At 33.7% G+C, this 25,174-nt stretch overlaps 2 protein-coding genes and 1 long non-coding RNA gene across 4 annotated transcripts in view; 2 read left to right on the forward strand and 1 right to left on the reverse strand.

Moving 5' to 3' along the window:
* Nucleotides 1-1,352: 1,352 nt before the first annotated feature.
* LOC120345175 (uncharacterized) lies at nt 1,353-6,252 on the forward strand. Its single transcript, XM_039414605.2, has 7 exons — nt 1,353-1,672; nt 2,186-2,371; nt 2,889-2,921; nt 3,496-3,540; nt 4,063-4,183; nt 4,548-4,714; nt 5,071-6,252. Exons 1-7 carry the CDS (start codon nt 1,609-1,611, stop codon nt 5,439-5,441), a joined length of 987 nt encoding a protein of 328 aa, XP_039270539.2. The 5' UTR covers nt 1,353-1,608; the 3' UTR covers nt 5,442-6,252.
* LOC120345176 (uncharacterized) lies at nt 2,239-17,354 on the reverse strand. 2 transcript variants are annotated; one of them, XR_005569841.2, is made up of 3 exons: nt 16,609-17,354; nt 14,090-14,236; nt 2,239-2,359 (listed from the first exon to the last, which is right to left on the reverse strand). It is a non-coding gene; the product is annotated as an uncharacterized LOC120345176 (long non-coding RNA). The 2 variants fall into 2 exon arrangements; XR_005569840.2 differs by lacking the exon at nt 2,239-2,359 and adding an exon at nt 5,239-5,373.
* Nucleotides 13,436-25,174, forward strand: part of LOC120345174 (ral guanine nucleotide dissociation stimulator-like 1) — a 29,181-nt gene continuing 17,442 nt past the window's right edge. The window contains exon 1 of the mRNA XM_039414604.2: nt 13,436-13,604. Coding sequence (XP_039270538.2) covers nt 13,542-13,604 — 63 coding nt within the window. The 5' untranslated portion in view covers nt 13,436-13,541. The remainder of the gene's footprint in view (nt 13,605-25,174) is intronic.

The following is a 25,174-nucleotide window of genomic DNA, read 5'->3' on the forward strand; positions in this document are numbered from 1 at the left end:
CAAAAATTAATATATTCGTTTTGTTTTTATCAGATATTTGAATAAAAGCATTACGGTTTTAACACCAAACGCTCCTACATACTGCATACGAGCGTTACTTAGTCATAAAAACAAATCGTTATTTACATTACCCTCATCGAAATTTGTTACCGTAATTAATTTGGTCATTGTTTCATCGCTGGTTATTAATGTAATGTCTGTTTAGTTAAAATTTGACATTTCCATAATATTAATATATTCTGAAATTAATAGAAATTGAATTTCAGTTGGCCATCACTAGCCAACTGGTAAAATTCCATGGAAAAATCCATACAATCAATTTGACACTAGAAGAAATGCACATATAGATGCATAACAATGACGTCAAAAACCACTAATGATATCGTACTTATCATTTTTTTGTTATTTCCATCATTTAAGGTGTGGTGCAACATTGAAAACATTTTGTCCTGAACAATTAATTAAACAACTAACAATTGAAACAAGCATTGAAAAGTTGACGCCCGTTATTAAAATAAAATTATACAATATCTATGGTAACTCAGTGGTTTTTATTGAAGGAGGAAACAAGAAAAAACTAATGCGAATATTCATATGTGAACGTTGTATGAATTTATATAGGGCACAAACACAAAAGTGTGAAAAACTGGTGACAAACCCAGTACAAATACCAATTTTATTATGATCTCTTTCGTGCCAAGACATCAGTTATCTATTGAATCGCTTAAAATTGCGGTGAGACATGGGTGCGAATAATCGCGAACCCCACCTCGCGTAAATACGTCACGTTTTCCGTCTTTGTTACGCAACAATGCCTTGCAAGGGTGCGTGCCACTTCGTGCGTTATGTGCAAATAAATGACGCAAATAGACTTATTCAACTTTGAGTCATGTACAAAAGATGTTGACATGGTTACATATTTCAAAGGTCAAATAAAATTTTAATTTTACAACCCCGGAAATATATACTTGGAAGTAGTAAAAAATTCGTCAGTTAAGTTTGGGGTGTATCATAGGTAGTATTGGTTGGTATGATAAAATTAAAGATTAGTTGTTGATCAGATCGAATTTTGGTCATACTGAGAGATCATGTTATGTAAAGTAAAGCTACAATATATATTGTCCCATTTAGTGGCAGATTTGATAAAATGAATAAAAAATAATGGTAATTTTACATCAACAATCAGAAATACCTGAAACGATAAAAAGATTAGGGAAATTTTGCAGCTTTCAACTACTGAAAATTTTTTTAAACAGCAAAACTACAATTCAGGCGTGCAAACGTATTGTAACTTAAATCATGATATTTTTTAATTCAATGGTTGTTAAGGGTTTTTGAAATCTTCTGTCTATGGACGGTATTAAATATATTCACAATGTAAAGTTCAATTAACTTTTACGCGTAGGGTTCGACAAAACAAGGTTAAGGATATCAATTTTTTACATTACTATAGAAAAGATTAAAATATTTATTTATTATCTAATTTTATTTTCAGAAAACAATTTTATTATTTTAAAATAAGCGTTATAAAAATAGAATCCATTTCTACTGATTTTGTTCTTTTTAGATTTTACGCTTTTACAATAACTCGTTCACGAAAAGGTAAACATGAGGTTGACCGTGATATTACTGATACTTGTCGTCGTGCTGGTGGCAGTAGCACACGGAAAAGGTGAATTATTGTGTTATTTTCGTTATCGAGACCATTACACTAACCTACTCGAGAAGGGTTAAGACGATCGGTAAATTTAGGTTGGTTTGCAATATTATCCGGCTTGATGCGAAGCCGTCATTTGCATTGAATGAAAATCTAATACTGAGTACTGTATTTATATTCTATGCTGTAGTGCACAAAGCAGCTCAAAAATCATTTTATAACTGTGTATAAATATTTCTTTACCTGTCTTGTTTCGAATTGTATTCTAAAACGTGATTATATATAACAAATATGATTAATTTGCCCTATAATTAATAAATGAAACGGATTGTTAGCAATAATATGTTTTTTTTGTTTAAATGAAAAAACTTTTTGCCTCAATGTTCACCTTATATAGCAAACAATGTCATTTAGTGCTACGAGTAAATATTAGCAAGTCTCTCCATGTTAAGCCAACGATGGTTGTCGATAAATTCATATTCCACGAAGAAAAGCACGTATTTAATGCTTGTTGTTGTTATTTTACAGGCACAAAGAAAAGCCCGAAGTCGCATAAAACTCCTAAATCGGATAAATCTCCAAAATCGGAGAAAACTGGAAGCAAAAAGACTCCAAAATCTCCAAAATCAAAGAAAACTGGATCAACAAAGACTTCAAAATCTGAAAAATCTCCAAAGAGTCCAAAATCTCCTGGTTCAAAGTCTACAAAAACAAGTAGGAATAATAAGATAAATATTTAATACATACTTTCAGTACTAAAAATGTTTTGCCAATTTTCTAAGCTCCCTCGCTATATTAGATATTTATCGTGTTCGGAAAATTCGCTGCAGGAAATTTCGCCGTAAAGAAATTACAGTAGGAAATCTCGTCACAGGAAAAATCGCAAGAGCATTTTGCCGTAAAACAAGTATTTGTGATTAAAACAGGTAAGTTTATAGGGTTAGGGTATGATCTCAAATAACGAATCTTTTTTAAATAAGAAGATCTTTCATACGACGAAATTTCCTAGGGCGAGATGTCCTGCAGCGAATTCTCCTAGAACCGATATTTATCAATGTCGTAAAATATTTTACGTGGTGAATTTTTACTTCATCCAATATACCTTATTTTTGTAACTTATTCTATGTCGTGTTGGAATATTGGACGTTTTCAAATTTTGACGTAATTTAAAATAATAAAAATAAAGCAAAACATGAATTTTTCGTTTAACTTTGGAAACATGATTTTACAGGTTCACCAAAATCACCAAAGTCTCCCAAAACAGGTAAAGTAGAATTATTGATATTTGCCAAATAATCATTTTTATACCAATAAAGTCCGTAGAAGGTTCTTTCGAAAACGCTTTCACCGTATTTAAAACCACAGGGCACCACACTACCGTATTATAAATAAATTGCTCGTATTGGATTTTTATTTATACACGAGGCACATCGGGCTATGAGACGCAGTGATATTTAAAACAATAACGATATTGGTTTTTGGGTGTAGGCAATAAAGCACTATCTGATCCATACGCTAGGTGGAATCGGCTTATACGCACACGATTGGTTTTTGGGAAAATGAAATTTAAAGAGGATCGTAAAATACGGTACTCAAATAAACTAAAATGGATTTCTAAAAATTAAATTAAGAGAAATTTTTACTCAAATGAAATTTTGTCAAAATACAGTATAGCATGACATATGTTCCTAACCAAAGTGTATTAAGTACTAAATAAAATTAGTTAGCAATTATATTAATTATAAATTATGAGTGCACGTCCGCATTGTGAGGTTTATAGTCAAAGTGTATCTTGTGAAAATTCAAATGTTTCAATGCTTATTTTTAATTCTGTTCAGGTTCTCCAAAATCTCCGGATTCACCCAAGACTCCAATGACACCAGGTATGCGCTACATTGAATTTTCATTCAATTCATTTCAAAATGAATACAATCATATATATACAAAAATAATACGACATTTGAAACTTTTTTAAAGCCGCATCGTGTTCTGAGCCAGTGTTATTCAAACTTGTTTCATCGCGACCCATTCGGCAAGGAAACATTTTTCGCCCCCAGAAACTAAAAGAAAAATAAAGTGACAATAATCCAGCAAAAATTCTAAATATTAAATGGACCATACTATTAATGATATCGATGTCCATATTGTCGCACAAAAGATTGGATCTTGGCTTTATTTCAGTGAGGGTTGGATTCTGTACTGTTTCCAAATTTGATCGATATTTTGTTTAAACACACAAATCAGTGAAGAATAATATTTTACCGCGACCCCCATCGGGCCCCCAGTTTGTAAGCTATTATAATACAATACGTATAAGCATGATTCTATTTTGTGAAATTTTGTATACGGGTTATCTATCACAGTGTTGGTGTCGGTCGATAAAGTTTGTTTTATATATTTTCAAGTTCAAACTGATTGCTCAAGCATTGATGAATCAACCTGCATGGGTGCGAAGTCGTGGTTATGCCAGTATAGAAAATACAGAGAACAAATCGTCGATTGGACTGAAGGATTGGCAGAATGGTGGTAAGTGACACATTCCGAACAAGATCAAGTAACAAGCTCACAATAATAATCAATAAAAACTGACTAAAACTCAAACTTAAAAAACTCCAATATAGGGTAGCGGAGATTTCATTTCAAAATGGAATAATCAGAGAATATGATTATTTTTGTGCCAAATATCGTTCATTGTATAGCTAAAAATGAGGAGTATACGATAACTAAAATTTTAGCAAATTTCTTTTTTAATGTGGCTTTTCCCAGACAATTAATTTCGTATTAACTCAGTAGAGATGTTTGAAACACGAAAAAATAGAAGCTCTATCTTTGGGGAGTTTGGGGAAACTTTCTTAATGCCAATATTTTAAAATAAACAATTTTACTACAGGTCCAATTGCGCAGAATTTGGCACTATGGATTTCCAAGAAATGTGGAATGATTTCAAGTGCATTGATACAACGAAAGTCAAATGCAGAAATGGAGAAGAGACAAGAATTTGTATTGAAGAAGTTCCAGGGTGCAGAGTATGCAGATGTATGGGTGACGAGTACTCAAGTGAGTAGCTTAACTTGACTTAGATTGTGTAATGTCTTAGATTACAAGTTACCACTTGTTCCGAGCTTTGTTTTGAGCAAACGCGCAAAATTCACAATTTAGGATTTTTAAATTTATGTACATGCCACAATAGGTTTTTTTTCTATTATACAGCCATGATTAATGTAAATTGTTATTAAATATATCCTTGTTGTTGAACATTCCAATATATTATAACAATCGATATACACGGTCTTTAAACATTTGTTTTTGTTATTTTCTATCATAAATGCCATCATGTGATAGTATTTATATTTATAATAATTCCATATTTAAATTTTGAATTGCTCTAAGATAATTGTGAAATTTACAAACAGAGCCGATGGATGTCTACAAATTATGGAGAATGGACGCCGCAATGCACAAGATACGTTCCAAAATATACATGAAGAAGATTGAAAGATGTACTACAGGGGGCAGTTGGTCTGATTGCTTCGACTCAAATGATGATAATGACGACGACAACGACAATCAACAAGGAGTCGATATCGGTGAGATTGTTGTAGACATTGTTGAAGAAGTAAAAGATGGAGATTCGTCTGTGGAAGTTGATCAAGGAGGAATCGATATCGGTGGCATTGTCGAAGATATTGCTGATGAAGTAGATGTAGATTTACCGTCTGTGAATGTTGAAATTGAAATTAATGGTGACGGAAATGCAGAAGATGACGACGAAATTGATACATAAAAGCCTTACTTGATGCATTTTTAGAAATAGTTGTAGCTCTGTTACCTGTTGCTCTGTAGTAGTTTTATCAACCACCTAAAAGTTTATTGCTTCTGATTAATATTAGTACAGTATAGCAAAAATTAATTCTAACAAGGTTCCGAAGAAATACAAAATAATAAATCATCTAATAAGTTATATTACCTAAAAAATATATCAGCTTCAATTTTTAAAAATAGCTTCTTGAATTTTGTTCTTACTAATTTGAATATTATTTGCTTCATAGCAATATTCAGTAGGGGCGCTCTAGAAGTGCTTGTCCCAATATGGAGGAAACTAATTTTGTTCGCCCACTTTACATCAAGTTGTGTAAGGGGACTAAAACCTATAAGCATGGGTTATAACCACTTTGCTAACGCAGACAGTCCCCGAACTAGTAATAGAATTAAAATAAAGAAAATCGGAATAAAATTATTGCCTAACCCTAACCTGGTACACACACTATGGGAGTACCCCAGTAGGAAACATTTTATACACTTTCACATATAAGTTTTATATAATCAAACGTAAAGTTTTTCGATTCTTTCCTTACTAATTCTGAAAAAAAAAAAAGATTAATAATATGGACCATGTGTTTATTATCGCAATGCTCATGCTAAAGCACGGTAGAATGAAATTGATATATGTAGTAGCCAAATTTATTTACTCTCTTCGCTGCTGATTTTGTACTATCTAGTCAAACATAAGATTTCAATATTTTTGTTATGGTAATATGAAATCATTAAATTGTTAAAACAAGCAAATTGGCTGAAAATACAGAATACCTATCCGACTGAAATACTGTTATTGAAATTAGCCCAAAACCAAGTGATGATATAATAATGAAGAGAAAAAAAATTAAATCAAAACGTTCGCACTAATCCGGTTAAAAGATGTGGAATGCAGAATGATATGGATTTAGCAATATTTTGTTGTCTCGTATTGAAGATCGAGTTTCTGTTTCTGTTTCTGGAGTGATAAGTAGAATCTGATGTTTTGCATACTATTGTGAGTTGTGTGAAACAATGTGACTGAATCAGAACGAAACAACGACTTTAAACGAAATTTGAATTATTGCTGACTACACCCGTTTCAAGCGTTCAATCGAGAGATGGCGGAACGCTATACTCGCTAATTTCTCGACAATAGACAGCAATTGTGATTTATATTTTTGTCGGTAGCATCATAGTCTTGACTCTATAAGGTATAAACTTAAAGGGTTGATAAATACTGAAAGCGGTATGTTTTTTGGGGTTTGCATTGGCCTTGCTGTAGAACAGTACACTAAGGGTGGGCAAACTGGGGCCCACAAGGAAAAATTGTGGGGCCCGCGGAGAAGTCCAAATTTTGAATGGTGCACGAACCGCAAAACAAGGTTTTAATTTAGTTAAATCCGGGGTGCTCCTGAAGTATGCGTACCAAGATGGCGGACACCGGAACGTAGTATGTGTACCAAATTTATTCCAAATTTCCCTATTTTAGTTCTATTTGGAAACTAGCCAACTTACTCCCGTAGTATCTGTACTTGAAATTATCGCCTAACCCTAACCTGGTACACATACTACGTTCTTGTACATGCGAGCAATTCTAATCCCTCTTTTGTCGCAAAGCCTACGTAGTCTAATTTATTATCTATACCTATGACGTTACAATGTCCTAAAAGTTAGCTTCTACAAAGCAAACATCGCGATTCACATAGCTGTCACTCGCTGAGCATCGAGCAATTTGAGGAAAGTGCATAACAGATGCTAATAAATTAGTAAGAACGGGCAATTGAAGATTAAGCATTTGGAAGGCAGTTTGAAGAATTTTATCATGGAGAGATACAAGAGCTAAATGAGTTTTGGTTTCAGCATATTGGTCAATTCTGTCTAAATCAGTGGTTCCCAACCTTTTTTCAAGTGACTCAATTTTTTGGCGCTCCCGTAGTATATGAACTAAGATGGCGGACACCGGAACATAGAGTGTGTGTAACAGGTTGGGGGTAGCCATAATTATATTCTAATTTTACTTATTTTAGTTCTATCACGAGTTTGAGGAATAGTCAAGTGACTCCCGTAGTATTTGTACCTGAAATTATATCTTAACTCTAACCTGGTACACATACTATGTTACGGTGACCGCCATCTTGGTTCACATACTACGGGCGTACCAATTTCTTATATAAATAAAATTTGTTTTTCTCGCAACCCAAGAACATGCTCAAATAGTAACAGGGTATGCAGTGTTTTATGGTCGCAAAATCCAATCACTTACAGCCTAAAACAATCATTTATAAATAAACCATTATTTTCCTAAAAATCACTTCAGAGTGAGAAATCTGCGCTGGTTTGCCACACACGCGTTTTTGAAATAGTGGCGTGGCTTGAAAAATAGATGGTGCCAAGTTTTATACTATTGAAACACTTATACCAAATATAAAATAATCAGTAACATTTACTAAAATGTAAAGTGTATAACATTGAGGTTTGTGCTGAAAACACAATTTCATGCGACCCAGTTTTGGGTCGTGACCCCCATAGGCTGATAAACACTCGTCTTAATCTAGTATAGATAGAAGTGTGAGAATCCGGAAAATGACTTGTGCGCAGCACAATGACGTTATCTATAGAATAAGACAGACTTGACAATAATGCATTTGAAAATGAATGTTGGCGATCTTTACTAAAAACATCTCAACCAAGATAACTTTCCACATTTGACAAAATTCAAAAAATGGCACTCTTTTTCTCAACATATTTTTGCGAACAATTTTGTTCTAAAATGGGCGTCATGAAATCTCCCTATCGATCGGTTTTTACAGACAAACACTTGGAAAATGAACTTCGAATTGCTAGCACTTCAGTTAAAACAAATTTGGTAGTCGGGAAAAGAAAAAAGCTGCAAATTTCTCGCTCAATTCGTTTAAAGTGGGTGTGACAAAAAACTTGAATAGCAGGTTACACACCCCTGCCGAACTAGACAAACTTTGAAGAATCGGCAACAAACATCTTTTTGGTTTAGCTCATTAAATCAACTTTAGCGAAAGAAACTAATTTGCATGATTGCAAATTTGGGATTTGCTTCTGTCGACTGGATTTGGGCTTATTTTTAGGATTTAGAGAACTAATAGAAATCTTGATAATTGAGTTTATTCAAAACGCTACGAATCCAAATATCTATCCGGAACAGAAAATAAATAGGGTTCTGTAAGTGGTTCAAGATTCAAGGTTTCAACGTTCGCCTGGTATATTACTTCTTAAAATGTATGGCGATCCTTTTTCTAAAGCACAACATTTGAGTTTTCTTTTAAGACACGAGATAAATTTTATAAATTTAACGAATAACATAGCACAACTTGAATTTGTCACACAGGGGAAATCATGGTCGTGCAGTAAGATAGTTGCGTTTTCGATATTGCCACACATTTTAGCACTAATCAATATGACTGAGATCTAAAAAATATGGTCAACATCATAGCATTAAAATAAGTTTCACCAAATAACATTTTCAAGTCCGATTAAAACGTGGTGATGTATCAGTCACGTCGCGCCGTTACGTCAGACGTAAACAGTAACGACAGCTTTTGCATGCTTACAGATTTATACTATTATCTATTCCAGTTTGAATTAACATTCTAGCGAACATGTGAATCACCGCAAATTTACGCCGCAAGCAAGGACTTCCTGCCTCGTCATACAGCTGTAGCACGAGCTTTGTAGTAGTATACAGTATTAGGTTGTAAACTGTTTACTATAAATGAAAGGCTAATTGAAATCGAGCTACCAGCTGAAATTTAAGATTTTTGAAGATGACAAATGATGTCTTGTGGCGAAATAGATTTTAATAGCAGTTAGGCGTTTGTGTGTTAAACTTCCTTTCATGATATATCAACTAAAAGTGCTGGCCGTTATTATTGTACTTTGCTTCACAAATATATTCGGATTCATTGCATGCAAGTTTGTTCAAAGGAAAGTAGGTGGCTCACACAAGTTCTTCTGCTTAAAGTTATTGCATACATTGTGAGAAGGCTGCTAATGAATTTGCGCTTAGTTTTTGAAGCGGAAATGAGGAACTGTCATCTAAAATAGCAAACTTGAATAAATAGATTTCGTGCAATTCTCTCAATAGCATTCAATCATGTAAGCTCAAAATCATTAAAATAAAAATACAGCCGTGAGTTGAGCCTGTTATACCCCACAAAGAAAAATGTTTGCCTGACTGAGGTATATTGTAGACAGTTAGAACACAATACCTAGTGAATTTACAATTAGATTAGAGAAATAATAGACCGAATATTATTCCATTTTTTAATATTATTTACTGTACTATACGAAGTGGCACAGATTCAAGCAATGTGAGTGGCGCTTTTCTACATAGACGAATTAAGTTAAGGAATAATCACGAAAAAGTAGTAGCCCAGATTCATTTTCAACAGTAAATATCGTGAATGTCGAAAATATGTTCCCTGTATATGCTTACGCTTAGCGGCTATATTAACTGCTTTATTAACTCGCAGATTTATGTAGCATTGAATTATAAAATAGTATATAAATGATGTATTGTAGATAGTAGCAAGGTCAACCAGCGGTAAAACTTTATCGTTACTGGAAAAACGTGTCAAAGGCAGTCGTTGGCAGATATGTAATAGGAACGTGGTTTCAAATTTGAAAAATTTCTTATGACGTCATAAAACATTTCACACAGCATGGGGATGATGTCATAAAACATTTCACACAGCATGGGGATGATATCTTATGACATCACAATAAATGCTACATGACGCCATTGTTGAAAGACGTAAAATTGGAGAAATAATTACTCTAATTAGTCTTTTTGTTCGTACACTTGTCATTTTTCAGTAATGTTATTATTTATGTAATATGCAAGGAAAATAATTTTGACATTTATGTCCTGTTTGGCACGCAAAAAACATGATATTCAAAATTCTAGAATACTAAACTATACCGTATAAAAATTCATTTTAATTTTATCCAGTTGATAGAAAAAGGTTTCTTCAGAATAACAATTTAGGTATCTATATTTATGACGTGAATATTCTAAAAAAATTAGATGATTTTAAACAGGGAAGGATGATATTCAGGCTCTTCTGATTTCGTAACGATGCGTTCAACTCAAAACAATAAAGTATCGCACAGTGCAATACAATATGTACAATGAATGGGTCGCGCGGCGGTTGTTTCGGCAAACAATTGCACACGCTTTAAAAAAAATTGCCGTATCGTCCGCTAATACTGCATGCAATGTATATAAGTCTGTACACATTATTAATATTGTTAATGAATCGAGTAACGTGTTAGTAGGTCATCCACAGTTTGTGACCTTTGGAGATTGAACAATCAGTAACAAGTTCTTTGATTACACTTCATTTGACGAACTATTAAATTAAAAAATTGAAAATTTACCTAGAAATTTTAGTGAACGCAAACAATATTACGTGACCCCATAAAATGCCGTTTATTTGTTGGTTATTCATGCATTATGTACTTTCTCTTTTCTCGCCAATGTAAATTTGAACATTGACTTACCAACTCAGATAAAATAACCCTAAACTGGCTTAATAATATTATACTCTAGTTATGTACGGCCGAGTATAGACCACGGAATCGGCAGTCGACGTGCAACATCAGCATTCGTGCGATCAGCTGAGATGTCCTTGTCCTAATATATAACTTATTAACAGGCGCGATTAGGACAAGGATTAAGGACAATAAGGCAGAAATGAAAAAGTGTATCAGAGCTATGCTTAACCCGCCAGCACAATGGCATAATAGAGAGTATGTACAGCCAGTCGCAAAAATCTAATTGAAAGCATATGTTCAGCAAGTATTGCTTTTCATGTTTCTGGCTTCATGTTTCTCAATCAATTTTGCGGTCATCTAAACTAATAGGACACTTATTACGCTAATCCCAAAATTCTAAGTAACGAAAATTTTTTTTCAACCAGACGTGTTTTAGTTAATGGTGTAACGTATAATATTATGAGGGCCAGTATATGAATGAAAATTTCAGACATTTCGCTGATTTTCCTTGCTTTTTAGTCGCGGCAAAAACACAGATTAGTAGGTTAAACATGCCAATAAAACAGGTTTATATTTATTTGAATATAAAATTATTGCGATGTTGCATCGTTGGCAAGATGCATACCCTGTGATAAAGGTATTTTTAGTGATGTACCAAAATGTATTACTTAGTATATTATTATTGCTGCAAATAAATTAATCTTTTACATTTAAAAATGCTGATGAATATATATTATGCGCACTGTTAGTGTTCTACTGAACCTTTTTTCTAAAATAAGAATTAATTGAAAATTGGTAATAGGTATACCAGAACAAGTGATTTCTTTCAGTTAAATGACGTAAATGCACTAATATACTTTACAGCGCCAAAATCATGTGTGAATCACTGCATACGCACATAAAACACGTAAGTTGTGCGTGATTATAATGCAATGCATAATTCAGCTCATGGAGTCTATTGTATTATGTTACGACTTAACAAGGAAGTTGGCATTCCCGTAGTTTGACACATTTGGGATTGCATGCAGCGCATAGTTTAATTTTTTAAGATACCAGCGCAGTACAGGATTTGCATATAGGGTTACTCCCGTAGTGTGTGTACCAGGTTCGTGGACTGCCTGTGTTACAAGTGAATATACCCCCTGCCCATAGGATTCAGTGCCTTTACACAACTTGATGTAAAGTAGACGAACAAAATTAGTTACCTCCATATTGGTACACACACCTCTGGAGTGCCGTCGTATGTCGAGATTGAGGAGACGATGCAATTTTCAAAAATTATAATTGTATGAAACATAATTTTATAGTTCATATGACAACTGTAGCTTCCAAAGATTCAAACAAACAGTTTAAATTCGAGTCCGTTTCGGTTGGGTTTTTGGCCTAATTTAAGCAAAAGTGAGACAGATCTGTTCTAAACAAAAAATACAGATATATTAATAAGTCATGAAAATATCAAAAACTTCGTTTTTGTCGCGTTAATTATACTTGATATATATATATATATATTTAAAATGGTCAAACATTAGGTAAAACCTACATGTAGGTTAATAAAACAAACACCTTTCTGATCTTTTATCAAGGGAGGGTTTCATAAATTTCGTCTCAAATATTTGTTGAGCAGAATAAAATGCAATGTTTATTTTCTTTTTTTTATCTATATTGTGCAAATATGTTCTAGTCTGTTGGGCGAGCAATAGAGATGTAATTGCGTGTTATGAAATTTGCCAAATTTATTATTTGCTAAATTTATTGATAATTACATTTTTTGTGTACGTATAATGTCCTTACATTAAATATTTAAAACCAAAAAAAATATATGTCCATCCATTTAACTTGCAAATCACGTTATAACTAACCATTGTTTGTGAACCAATTTACTGGAGTATGTCGCAACACAATAAAGTTACTGACTGACTGGCAGAGGATAAGTAATCAGCGATTAACGTGTTTACCCTCATTCGACTCCAGGCTCAATATACACTGCTGTAGTTGGGCATGTGTTCTGCTTTTGTTTTTCGTTACGGGCTTTGAAATTTTCAGGTCATCTTATGTTAATCGGTGAATTCTTGTAATGCTTATTTAGAATTTGATAATTCAATAAACCATCAGTTACTGAGCCAGAGTGACTTATATTAATAGTATAAGTAAATAATAACAAATGTCTATATTATGCAGAATGCAATTGTATTTAAATTAGGCAGTACGCTGATAAACCATAATAGTTATATCAGATCGCTCATCCCCTCACTATATAAATATAATATCATGAAAGCATACACCTATTTCAGTCTATGCACTTAGCAATTTTGCAGGTCTGAGTGGCTGGTTGTAGTCTTACTATAGAAAATCTTACAGAAAATCTATGGAAGGTACGCCTAAAACACTGGTCAATAACGTACTTTTTCAACCCATCAACTTATCTTCATTTTTCCCATTTTTATATTTTCAGAGTGAAATATAAATGTCAATTAGCGCTATGAACTTTCAACTTAATAGCTTTGCCTATACGGAATTATCTTCAATTCTCATTATATAATTCGGGATTGACTGGACTGTGATGGAAATGACGTCTTTATTTCGATTCAGTTTTCACCCGGACAAAGAGGTTGAAGTAATTAAGGTGAGTTTTTATTATAAAAATTTCCAATTTATATTTTTTTTGTTATCAAGAACAACAGTGTAATACCTAAATATATAGACACGAAGTGGCTCATAAAGTGTGTTGCCATAAAATAAAATAGCAAAATCACGAATGAAACATCGGGTTGGAATTCGAAAAAATATAAGTAATAGCCTCCTTCCTTCTCCAAATACTGCATTTGAAATCAAGTGGTCAAGTTGCGAAGAAATGCGATATTTCGAATCCAATGATATGCAAGGTGTTCTACCAAAAATAATATTTTACACGAGCTTTTTAAAACTCAATAAACGACGAAATTGTCGACAGACACGAAAGTCGCTTTAGTTGCTGCTAATGTAGAACTGGTCAGTAATTTTGTGCTAACAAAATACTTTAATGTTTTAAAATTACAAAAAATACGCACAAGAGAGTGATGCTCAAATATATGAACATGAAGACCGAAGCAAAGCAGTACTCTACCTTACCTTTTACAGTACCGGTACCTTCTAAAAACTTCCGACTTTCGCGTAGCAAGAGAGCAGCACGAGAGAGGTCGACGAACCGCTACAAATGATTTAAATCAATATCCAAGAGATGTGAAAAACGAATCACATGAGAGCTCATAGAAGGTTCTGGAATAAATTAAAATGAATGGACAACTGAAAATTTCAAAGCAAATAATGCAGTTGATGAAAAAAGCGAAAAACACCAACAAGAACATAATGATTCAAAACGATTCATAGGTCCATTTCGTGTCCAATAATCACCATGATCAAATTTTGTCATAGCAGAAGCGTAAAAAAATGTCATTTTTCAAATCGACAAACCTAATCCATAGACGTACTAAATTAAACAACAGACGTAAAAATTCTTACATGGACTTCATTTTTAAAAAAACTTCGTTAATAATCAATTGAACCCCAATCCATTAGATTTTAATGGCAATGGGCAGCAACTTACGCTAGGAGGCAGCATGGAGCCCATGAAATACGGCTTCAAAACTGCAATTGAAAATATTTTCCATTCAGTTATTTATCGAAGCATGCAACTATCAAAAGAATGCAACTATCAAGTTACAACAGAGGATTACGTTTCGAAGTTCCCACTTTATATAGTTTTTAACTTCCTCACATAATTACCAATTCGTCCATTCATGAATGTTGACCCCATAATTGCTAAGTAAACTATACATATTAGAAGGATTCGTGATTGCTTCGTACTGTCATGAAATTTTTGGGTTTAAAATTGGGCTGACAGGTATCCCCTTTCACCTAATTTCAAATTTATTACGTCATAATCAAAATTAAACCTGGCAGTAAAACAAAATCGATTGAAATAGATTTATCTAGATTCCCCGGATGACGTTTCACGTTGATGCATAATTTATATCTTTTCGTACATGACGTAGAATTATTAAATATTCATGCAATGACAAGTCCAAGTTTGAATATTGCATGAACGTCTAACACCAACTTGATTTTTCATGGTCAACCCCTCAGGTGTGAGATATACAATAGCAGATTGATTTGCTTCAAATTTCAAGTCACGAAGTACAATAGGTCAGAATTTTGTTACCGGATGAAATATCTGATACAATTGTGGTAAATATAAATTTATATCAGGTTACATCAGAGATAAGACACATTAGAGTAGTCGGTGGATCAGTCGAATTTAAAATAGATTAAAGTTCAATTTTAATATTACACATCAGTAACAGGTTTTACTATAGTATGTGTCATAATCATACAACAATGACAGAGCAGAATTCAAACTCATCATTTACCATAACGTTTTAACATGATTTCATATTTTATAGATTAATTAATTGAACGTCTTCTTCAGATAGAGTGCTGCATAACTTAGATCCAAACATGATTGTGGAAGAGCAGTTACAATTCAAGATATGTTTGCGTCTATACATTCCGAGTGATTGAACATTATTAATAGATATTGCGTCTTTGTAGTCAGTCAGCGTCAGTTGCGTGCGTCGAGCACAAAGTCACAAACCGTGGCGTGCGTCCTTGCGTCATTCTAATTCTTGCTTTCAACTGCTAAATATATACCGCGAAACTAAGGCTGACCCAACAATAAGTTAGGTTAGTTTCATTTTGGTACTTTAAAATTTTACGCGCTTGAATTTCAATGGCAGTGCAGAGTAAATTGTACATCAAATTTTCCGTAACTATTTTCTATTTTAATAACTATACAGCTGGTATTATACTACTGTTGCAGTCTCCTTATAATTGAATACAAATGCACAATAAGTATTAAAGGCATTATTCAAAGTTTTACAAAGTAAGCGAACACATAATTCTCACATACGAGTCAAATTGTGGGTTCTGACATCTAGTTTGTTGTTCCTCACTTCATTGAGAAATTGGAACTGATAGATTGCGTCACGTTTACTAGATATACGCTCACGTTGATCGTGTAGTACGCACTTGCGTAGAAACCCACGTCACATGCGTACGCTAATTGTTGAAATCATTTTTCACGTAGCAGACGGCACGCCCGAAGCAATATATGGGGAACATATTATGTAAACGAACCAGGCTCTATACAGAAGTAATGAACTCGCACAACCTAGAGGAAGTTTTGAACTCAACGAGGTCGTAGTCTCGTGAAATAAAACGTGGGCGAGAACTGTATATCTATAATTTCTTCGCATGCTAATATTTTTAGTGTAAAATATTCTAAAATAACAGAATGATAATTTTGCTGATTTGAATCACTACACCATCAAGATCAGTTTTCGCATTATAGTATCAAATTAGTATTTTTCTTAAGAGTCTATTTGCTTCAGATCTTGACTTTCAAAAATGATAGGTCGTGATGTTTCCAGACGATTGACCAAAACACGGATCACGATTTTGGGGAATTACAGACTTAAATCTTGCAAAATCGCGAACAAATTTAGGTCGTGGTAGACGTTATGTTGGGGTCGCGCAAATATGAAGAGCCATGCCATGAGAACCAAGTTTGCCATCGACCTATCACAACGCACCTTTTGTTAACCTGCTGTCCAATTGCAGCCCATTGTGCCTTCTATGGGGTAGGTCAATTCAAAGGCGATTGGGACGACATATTCATCTCCAACTTTACCAGTCGCAGGTTTTTCTCTCTTCATCTTTGAAGGGCGATCTGCTACGATAAAATCAGAATATCTCAGTCCCTATTGCGGCTATATTATAAAAACAGCATAAATCACCTTACGGCTACTTAACAGACATAAACAATAACCAGAAACAGATGTGATCCACACAAAAACGTAACCCGAATACATCAGTCCAAGACAAAACGTGGCACACGACAATTAGTGCGTTTTTACTTCCCGTAGAATCAATTAAAGCAATTATAACCACAAACACAAGTGGGGAGACAACACGCGGAAAAACTCCCTATCTTATATATACCTACCTCAAGGCATGCTAACAAAGGAATCACAACGATAGCTCAAATGATAAAAATGTTGGTTAACGAATTTGTAGTTTGCACCTTCAAATCTAGGTCGTTTTCAATTTGTCACTTAACGACGGCCTTTAGACCACCCGTTGATGCAATTCGGCAACTCGTTCGGAATTGATTGAACTCCTTTTTACGGAAACGATGCTCCGAACTTGAGATAAGAGAATTATTTATTTTTGCGCCTTGCGCTATCCCAGACAATGATATCCACACCCGACAAAAGAAAGAACTTCCGCACATGCAGACTAATCTTTGTTACAAACAGCAATTAGAAAAAGCAGCATCCCGCAGATCATAGTGTGACGGTGTATGGAAACAATGTTAGCATCACTGACTTTAGGCCAATTAACGTTCTCAATTGGACGCATTTTGATTCAAGGTATAATAATCACAAGTATTATATATCGCAGAAAGTCATTATTATCTGGCAGTTCATGGCATAGTAGGTCACGTGGTGTTTTCAAATGGTTCAATCCAAGGCGTGTCGTGTTTTGTGACGTAATTTATAAACTTTTATATTAAAATCTATCTCAGAAACGCGTAAGCCATTGATTAGGACCGACTGCTGAATCTAGAACATTTGGACTATATAATTAGTTTAATCGTGAATAGATTTTAGTCGTTGCCTCGTAGATATTACTTTTGAGCAGGAATTATCAAAGGCTTGCCTTGTTTTGATACCGCATATTATGTATAATTTCGCGTATAGATTCCGTTAAATGAAACAGTTTTGAGACCTGAGCTCTTAGTTGTAGTGTCAGCTGTTGACCGTTTGTGATATTTCATCTACACAGTGAATGAGTCAGACAACGTTTGAAGATAATATGTCTACAGTAAGATTGTATGTTATGTCTGAACAGTATTTATAAGTTGTACGATGTTTATCAGTTAGAATCTAGTGTTTGGAAATTTGCATACATAGAATTTATAATATTCATTTCATTTCAACCTACAACTTTGAATTTGCCAGGACGCGAACGGAATTTTTAATCTTTTCCCCTAGCGGCTTTATAATTTCGTTACTCGTTTACCAACGGCGATTTGTATTGTGAGATACTTTCAGTACAATTTATGAAAAAAGTATTTGATAAATTATAGTCCGCTCTAAATTATTGGCGCCAAAAAACGACCAAATCTTCTTTCTATTTAGAATTTTTTATTCTTTGACGAGATTTGAGTGTTTTCTCCAAAGTGTTCCTGACATTTCACATAAAATGTAATACAAGTGAGATTGTCCACTTTTTAGAATGACCATGAAAAACATATAACAGAATTTTGTAATGTATAGCAAGAGAGATCTCAAATTTCAACTCCTTTCATGGTGAACTAAATTACCGTATACAGTACGGCCTTCTGAATATCATCAATACGGCCTTTAAATTTATAATCAATAATATCATTAATAATTTTGAGAATATCATCATCATCTAACAAGAACACGAATGGAAAATGATTAATTAATTCGATGTCGGCATCGTTTTTGTACCGGCATATTTTTAGGCATTCGTGATGACATTCTGTGCAATGTAGAGACGGAGCATATTACCGTAATATTTTGCGTATGGTAATGAGTCTTCAACCTCAGAGTGGAGGCTGTGTTGGTAACCCGAGTTCTTTTCATGCTCTAAGTACGTATTTGGTGAGTCATACGATTCCAAAAACACATGTGTTGACAAACTACACCTCATTGATTCATTACTATAATTAAATCGACTTCATTTTCAATTTCCGCAAGTTTCTCATATAATACATTGCCATCGCTTTCAAATGGGCCAGCAAAACTCGATAGCATCAGGGATCATCGTAATATTGTCAGGTTCAGGAACTAATTCGAGATTGCAGTACCAGGAACTGTCATGACTTGCTCAGTAAAGTTAAAGTTCATATTTGGCTTAGTTTACACCATATGAGAGAATTGGAATTTTGCAGAATTCTCTCGTATTGCTTTCCGTACATTTAAGTGTTATTTCTGCAATCTGCTAAGTCCTCAAACATACCATGCATCCCCCATGAGTCTGATTAATTCCACGGCAGCAAGTCTCACATACGAGAATGTATATGGAATTACGATAAGTCAAGTCCCCTTTCGCCTGAAATTTACAATTTCACTATTAGTATTTCATATTTGGGAACATGGTTTTGCAATTCGTATTGCATTCTGATGATGCTAAAGTCATGAGCTTCGTCTAAATTGACTTTGTACCCGAAGCAAAATTTGCATGTAAATGGCATTATCAGTATCTGCGTCAAGATCTGCAGATTTTACAATTTAGAGGAAAATATGACGCAGAAGTCAAATTGAATTTGTGAGCGTCATATACAATAGGTGCAAGCAAACACTTTAGACATATGGATACAGGCAAAGTCAGTCTATCTTGAAGTCGTGACTCCCTCCAACTACGATAAGCGCAAGTTCATTATTCACACTGCAAGCACAGCATAAACTGTGTCACGGAGTGCGGTCCGTATGTCCTGCATTTACAAATTAGTGAAGTCGTAGTTTTAAACTAGGATAATTAGGTTTTGCATTGAACATTGGGCGCTTTAGAAGTATGTGTACCAATATGGAGGTAACTAATTTTGTTTCCCTACTTTCCCAAGTTGTATAAAGCGACTGACACCTGACATGGACAGAGGTATAGTCACTTAGCCAACACAGACAGTCCCCGAGCTCATAATAGAACTAAAATAAGGAAAATCGGAATAAAGTTATGGCCTAATCCAAACCTGGTGCATATACTACGAGTGTACCGAACGAACATTGTAGGTGCGATCTAGAAACGGAAAGTTTTGCAGCATCAAAACAACTTTACGTCACCTGATTTACTGCCGTTTTATAAGAAAGTTTTTGTAGGAATATCTCGCATGTACACCGTTCCACACGGCGCCCAGAATTCCCGTTTTCGAAACCGTTTTGCCAGAATTAGTCATTCACTTTTGCAATGCGAAAAAATGATTTCTACTTCCTTGATATAACTTAATCAGCAATCGTAGGAAGTTGTTGAAAGAGCGGTTTTGCTTCCCTCTGATTTGTTTACAAAAGGTCATGGAATTTTCTGGTGATGGCCACCGACTCATTCAAACTTAGCAAAGTTGTTGGGTAAATAGAAGAATGTTGAATTGAAGATATTAAGAATATTTATTGAATGATACAATAACAGCTAAAGAGAAGAAACAGGATTAAGTTAATCTTAGACGAAAGGTTTATTTCAAAAAATTCGCTAGTATATGAAGTCGGTAAACGATCAAAAACCTACTGTTTATGAGTTGTTAATTTTTTTTAATACGAGATCTGACACAAACCAGATTTATTATTTCAACATCAAAAGAAAAGTACAAAAATGTTGTTGTACCTAACGGTATTATCACATTAATCTTCGGAGAAGTAATTGTTGAGTATCTAGAATAGTCGAATTATAGCATATATGTCAAAATATCGAATAATGTCCATGATGGGCAATTTCTAAGAATAGCTTTTTACATTGTTCAAGATGAACGAAGTTTATTCATAAGACTTATTCAGATTAGAATACGTGGATATTCCTATTTGTTTCCATCTTGTTTACGTATTATCGAAATAAAACACAGTAATTATTTAAAACAAAATGAAGATCAGCTAATCCTAGATAAATATTTTGTGATTTTACAGTTTAAACCTTAATTAAGCCATTTAAATTCTACTTTTATAAAAATTTTGGTCAGCAATTGAATTAAGTAAAAAGTTATAAAATATCAATTCGCCACATTTAGAAATTTCACTGCATCATGATTATTTGGAAATATTGATTTGCTCACACATGGTAGATCTACAAAAAAAAATGCAATACACGAGTTGGACTAGATCTGACACGAATACCTCCAAGTTTCCCTAAGAATATTTTTAATTTAAATTGAAAATAGATTTCTGTCACATTGTGTCAAGAGAAAATTTCCGTATATCTTCAGGGCAAATTGAACAAAAGTTATAGTAATCATTTTTGTCTAAATAATTATCACTCTTGAAAATTATAAATTAATTGCAGCACCAATTTGGACGGATATTATTACTTCAAATCTTAGTAAAAGGTTTTCTCATATCCTAAAATTAAAATTTTCTAATGGTATGTATGCTCTTCACTTAGTTCGCTCATATAGTAAGTCGATTAAACTTACTCTGAACTCTTTGAGTTAATTAAACTTGTTCGCTACCACGTTAATGCCGATACAATCTATTTTGAAAATAAGTAAATTTTAAAAATTGCAATAAAGAAATTCAATTTTTTAGTTCGATTTACTTATACTTCGTAATATTACTTATCTTAAATATTTCTAGTGCGTAATAAATTTGGTTCCGACATTAAATTGCGTTGTTGGTGTATCAGCAGCATATGTGACCTATTTCAATTTCCGCATACCAGAAAAAGGAATTTACAGATGACAAGCTTCAAAAATATTTAATTTTGTCTAACTGCATATGTGTACCATGCTTATGAAGATGCTGAAAATTTTGAACTGTCCCCAAAATTTGTTTTTGTAAGGTTAAGTACAAATTATAGATGATCATGGCTGTTATAAATTTTCAAATTGGAATGTATAACATTTGCATTATAGGTTCGCGTCGGCATGTTCTCGAACAAACAGTTAATAGAATCGCAAAATCATCTGGTAAACTGTTAAAAGTCACCACGCAGCAATAAATTTTCGTTTCTGTGATGTTTACGATAAGCATGATGTTGTGATTCGTTTTGTTACTTAGCAACGGAAAGATAGTATTATATGAAACGGGAAACGAGGTTGTTTGAATTGAGATTTGTCTCGTGTTATTTTTCGCAGCAATGCGTCACTAGGTTTTTTCAATTGCAAAATAGGAGAAAGTAACAATGTTTTTTATTATAGTCAAACAGGTTTTGTATATTGTGCTTGGGGTGTTTTTTGGTGGAACTGTAATAAAACCTATTTTTTCGTAAGCGGAATTATTAGAAGCCCCGTCATGTTGTTCTTTGACGGTATTTTGATAAAAGTGTTTTGTCATAATCATTAGTACGGTTTTATTATGAAATATAAAATTTAGGATAAAATAGAGAACAGAGGTTGATTTTGAGTTTAGAAAATACATTAGAAAATGTATTTTGTAGATATAGAAACATTCAGTTAATGATACCAAGGTACAAGGTAATTTTCAGGAAGAAATTTTGGCGCTCCCGTAGTATGTGAATCAAGATGGCGGACAATAGAACGTAGTATGTGTACCAGGTTACATAATTATATTCCAATTTTCCTTATTTTAGTTCTATTACGAGTTCGGGAACTAGCCAAGTGACTTCCGTAGTATTTGTACCTGAAATTATGGCCTAACCCTGACCTGATACACGTACTACGTTCCGGTGTCCGCCATCTTGGTTTGCATACTACGGGAGTACCAAAATTTGATCTTCTACACAACTCATTCAATTGTGTATCAGTCGATTCAAAATTCGGAAATGGTGTCATACGTGCTGTTGTTTTGTTACTATGGCAACGAAAATCACGTGTTTCCCTTCTACTGCAGCATTACGAATGACTCAGAATATTTAAAAGCAATAAAAATATCTCGCGTCATCTCTAGAAGACAATTTTGTATCAAAGTGGTACCGTACCGTATTGCTTACTTTGTGATACGAGTGAGGCTTTTTTAGTCCAAATGACGCCCATGCAGAATTGAAGTCTCAGCCAGAGGGAGATGAAAAAGCGGATGTTGAAAGTGTATTTTGCAGGAATTGTAACATTCTAAAATAATTTAGGATAAATGTGGGAATGAAAAACATTAGAGTCGTAACCAGTGGTTTGATCCAGCCGGTTCGCACCGGTTCTTCCATGTCAATGTGATGTTTGTAACAGAACCGGCTGAAAAATATGACTTTTGTGAAGGAGCCGGCTGACAAAAAATTTGAATCCCACCACTGGTCGTAACCTCAATAAATGTTCTGCATATACGAAAATAAATCAGTCTGCGGCTATACAGACCCACACGCATTTAGTTCACGATGGATATTTGATTGAATTTCTTGTCATGTTTTTCGTAGATTCCTTTCATATAACTTTTGTGGGGGATGGAATGAAAAATTTATGTTTTTAAATGTTCAGAAACGCGATTTCGGATCTTTGTATTTTGGTAATAACAATTGAACTCGAAGCCTGGCGTGTGACCCATTATGACGCATTAAATTGTTTCTTCGCGTCACCAGTCCCAGATTAGTACGGACGACCAAATAAACAGTTTGTATTTGTTTACGGTGATTGTCTTAATATTTGAATACAATTACTAGACAATGGGGCAAAGTATACAGACAACGCTCGATTTAATTTGTTCCAAAACAACATGTTTATTTGTTTTTTATATATAAATAAATTGGTTATATTGTACTTTTAATATTTTCGATACGCTGTAAAATAAAAAACGCCCATTGGAATTGTAATAAATGTAATCTGAAACTGCAAAACTGACCATGTCGTGATTTGACAAATTTTAAGAATATTCGGTGCCAATTTATGAATGAGTATTATATAGTCAAAATAAATCCTTTCCTAGTATTGAGTTTTCACAACGGGATGGGCCATATATATATATATATAAAAGTAAACAACTCAGCCGAGCATAAATTTAAAAAAAAAACTGTCTAGAATCAAATACATTTATTTTTGAGACAATGAACTGGTTGTTAAATTTAACCTGATTTAACTTAATCATTTTATATACTATAAATCAAGATAATATCATTAAATAAGTATTCTTCAATTATTAAGTTTAACATAATGAATGTAAATTTGTTCATCAATACTCAAAATTTTCCCACTTGGCAGACAACTGATAATTAACGCAATTTGGTTCAGCACGTTTTTCGAATCCTCACGATCATTAGTACTTTGATGATATGAACTGATAATTAGATAGGTATGGCAAATTTACAAAATTGAAATTTGGCAAAGCGTATTTGCTTGTTTCAATATTATTTTCAATTGCAAAGTCATGAAATTTGAAACCGAAAGCAGAATATTTGTTTAGTAGAGATTCATATATTTTTTCTAAAAAAATATTCGTACGGCATTTTCATACTAAAATCATCCTTTAGACTAGAGCGATGTGACTGATATATGAAAAAAACGAAAGAATAATTTTATGGAATTTCTGGTCTTACTGCTGGTTGTAGCATTGCCTAATCCTATAACTATAAACTAATCACAAAGAATTTCAAATCTTACAATGGCGAGGTAGTCAACTTCGGTGAAGTGACTACTTCGGAAATTACGTGATATTGTTGATAACCTCATATTTGGATAAATTTCCCGTGCGGTAAAGGTTAACAATTATTATATCACTAAGAAGAAAATGATTTAGCAAAATTCATAGATAACAACGAAACCACGAAGTGTTTCTTGATAACACAGCGTAAATAGATACCTAAACCGCCTTTGCTGACGCTTTATTAAAGCGGTTTTACCCCAGGGCTTTGCGCATGTACTTCGTCATTGCTTTTCACGAAATATTATACCTTCCGCAAATTTGCAATAATCCAGGCAGTTGGTCACAGCATGCTTTCTTTAGTAATGCGACTGATACTAAGCAAGAAAGCGCGATGCGTTACGTCTCTATCAGGTGCTCACGCATGGGCCGATCTAAGTAAGTGGTTTTGATTCCATATCGCAGCCATTGTTAGTGGTTTGAGCGTGTATCAAAGACAGTCGAATTTCCTGGAATAGAAATAATTTTAATATATTGTATAAGTGATGAATAATTGTGTTATTGAGTTCCTCTCGAGATTGCAGTAACGTAGATTCAACTTCGTTTGGAAGTTATTTTTCATCTAGACAGAATTAGGAAAGGATCGGTTATAGAATTTAAATAGACAGTAGCTGTTTAAATTTAATTTTCAAAAATATTTTTTAGTTAGTAAAACCGCATATCGTAGTGTTACAATATCAAGTCCAGAGAGTGGGCAAAATTAATAAGAATGGTAGAATTCTTTTATCGAATCGCATGGATGTGATATGGCTAGGTATCTGCTTTTATCTGATATGTCTCATGAATTTTTCAAATTTTGCCCTTGATTTTACTGATAAACACAGTGCAAATTATCCGAAAAAATATA

Source organism: Styela clava, chromosome 5 (genome assembly GCF_964204865.1).
Source record: "Styela clava chromosome 5, kaStyClav1.hap1.2, whole genome shotgun sequence".
In the NCBI taxonomy this organism is placed as follows: domain Eukaryota; kingdom Metazoa; phylum Chordata; class Ascidiacea; order Stolidobranchia; family Styelidae; genus Styela; species Styela clava.

Bases quoted from the DNA above. Each gene is read 5' to 3' on its own strand.
- LOC120345175 (XM_039414605.2), top strand. From the start codon at position 1,609: ATGAGGTTGACCGTGATATTACTGATACTTGTCGTCGTGCTGGTGGCA. The intron at 2,372-2,888 runs GTAGGAATAATA...ATGATTTTACAG, and splicing joins TTCAAAGTCTACAAAAACAA to GTTCACCAAAATCACCAAAG. The intron at 4,715-5,070 runs GTGAGTAGCTTA...ATTTACAAACAG, and splicing joins TATGGGTGACGAGTACTCAA to AGCCGATGGATGTCTACAAA.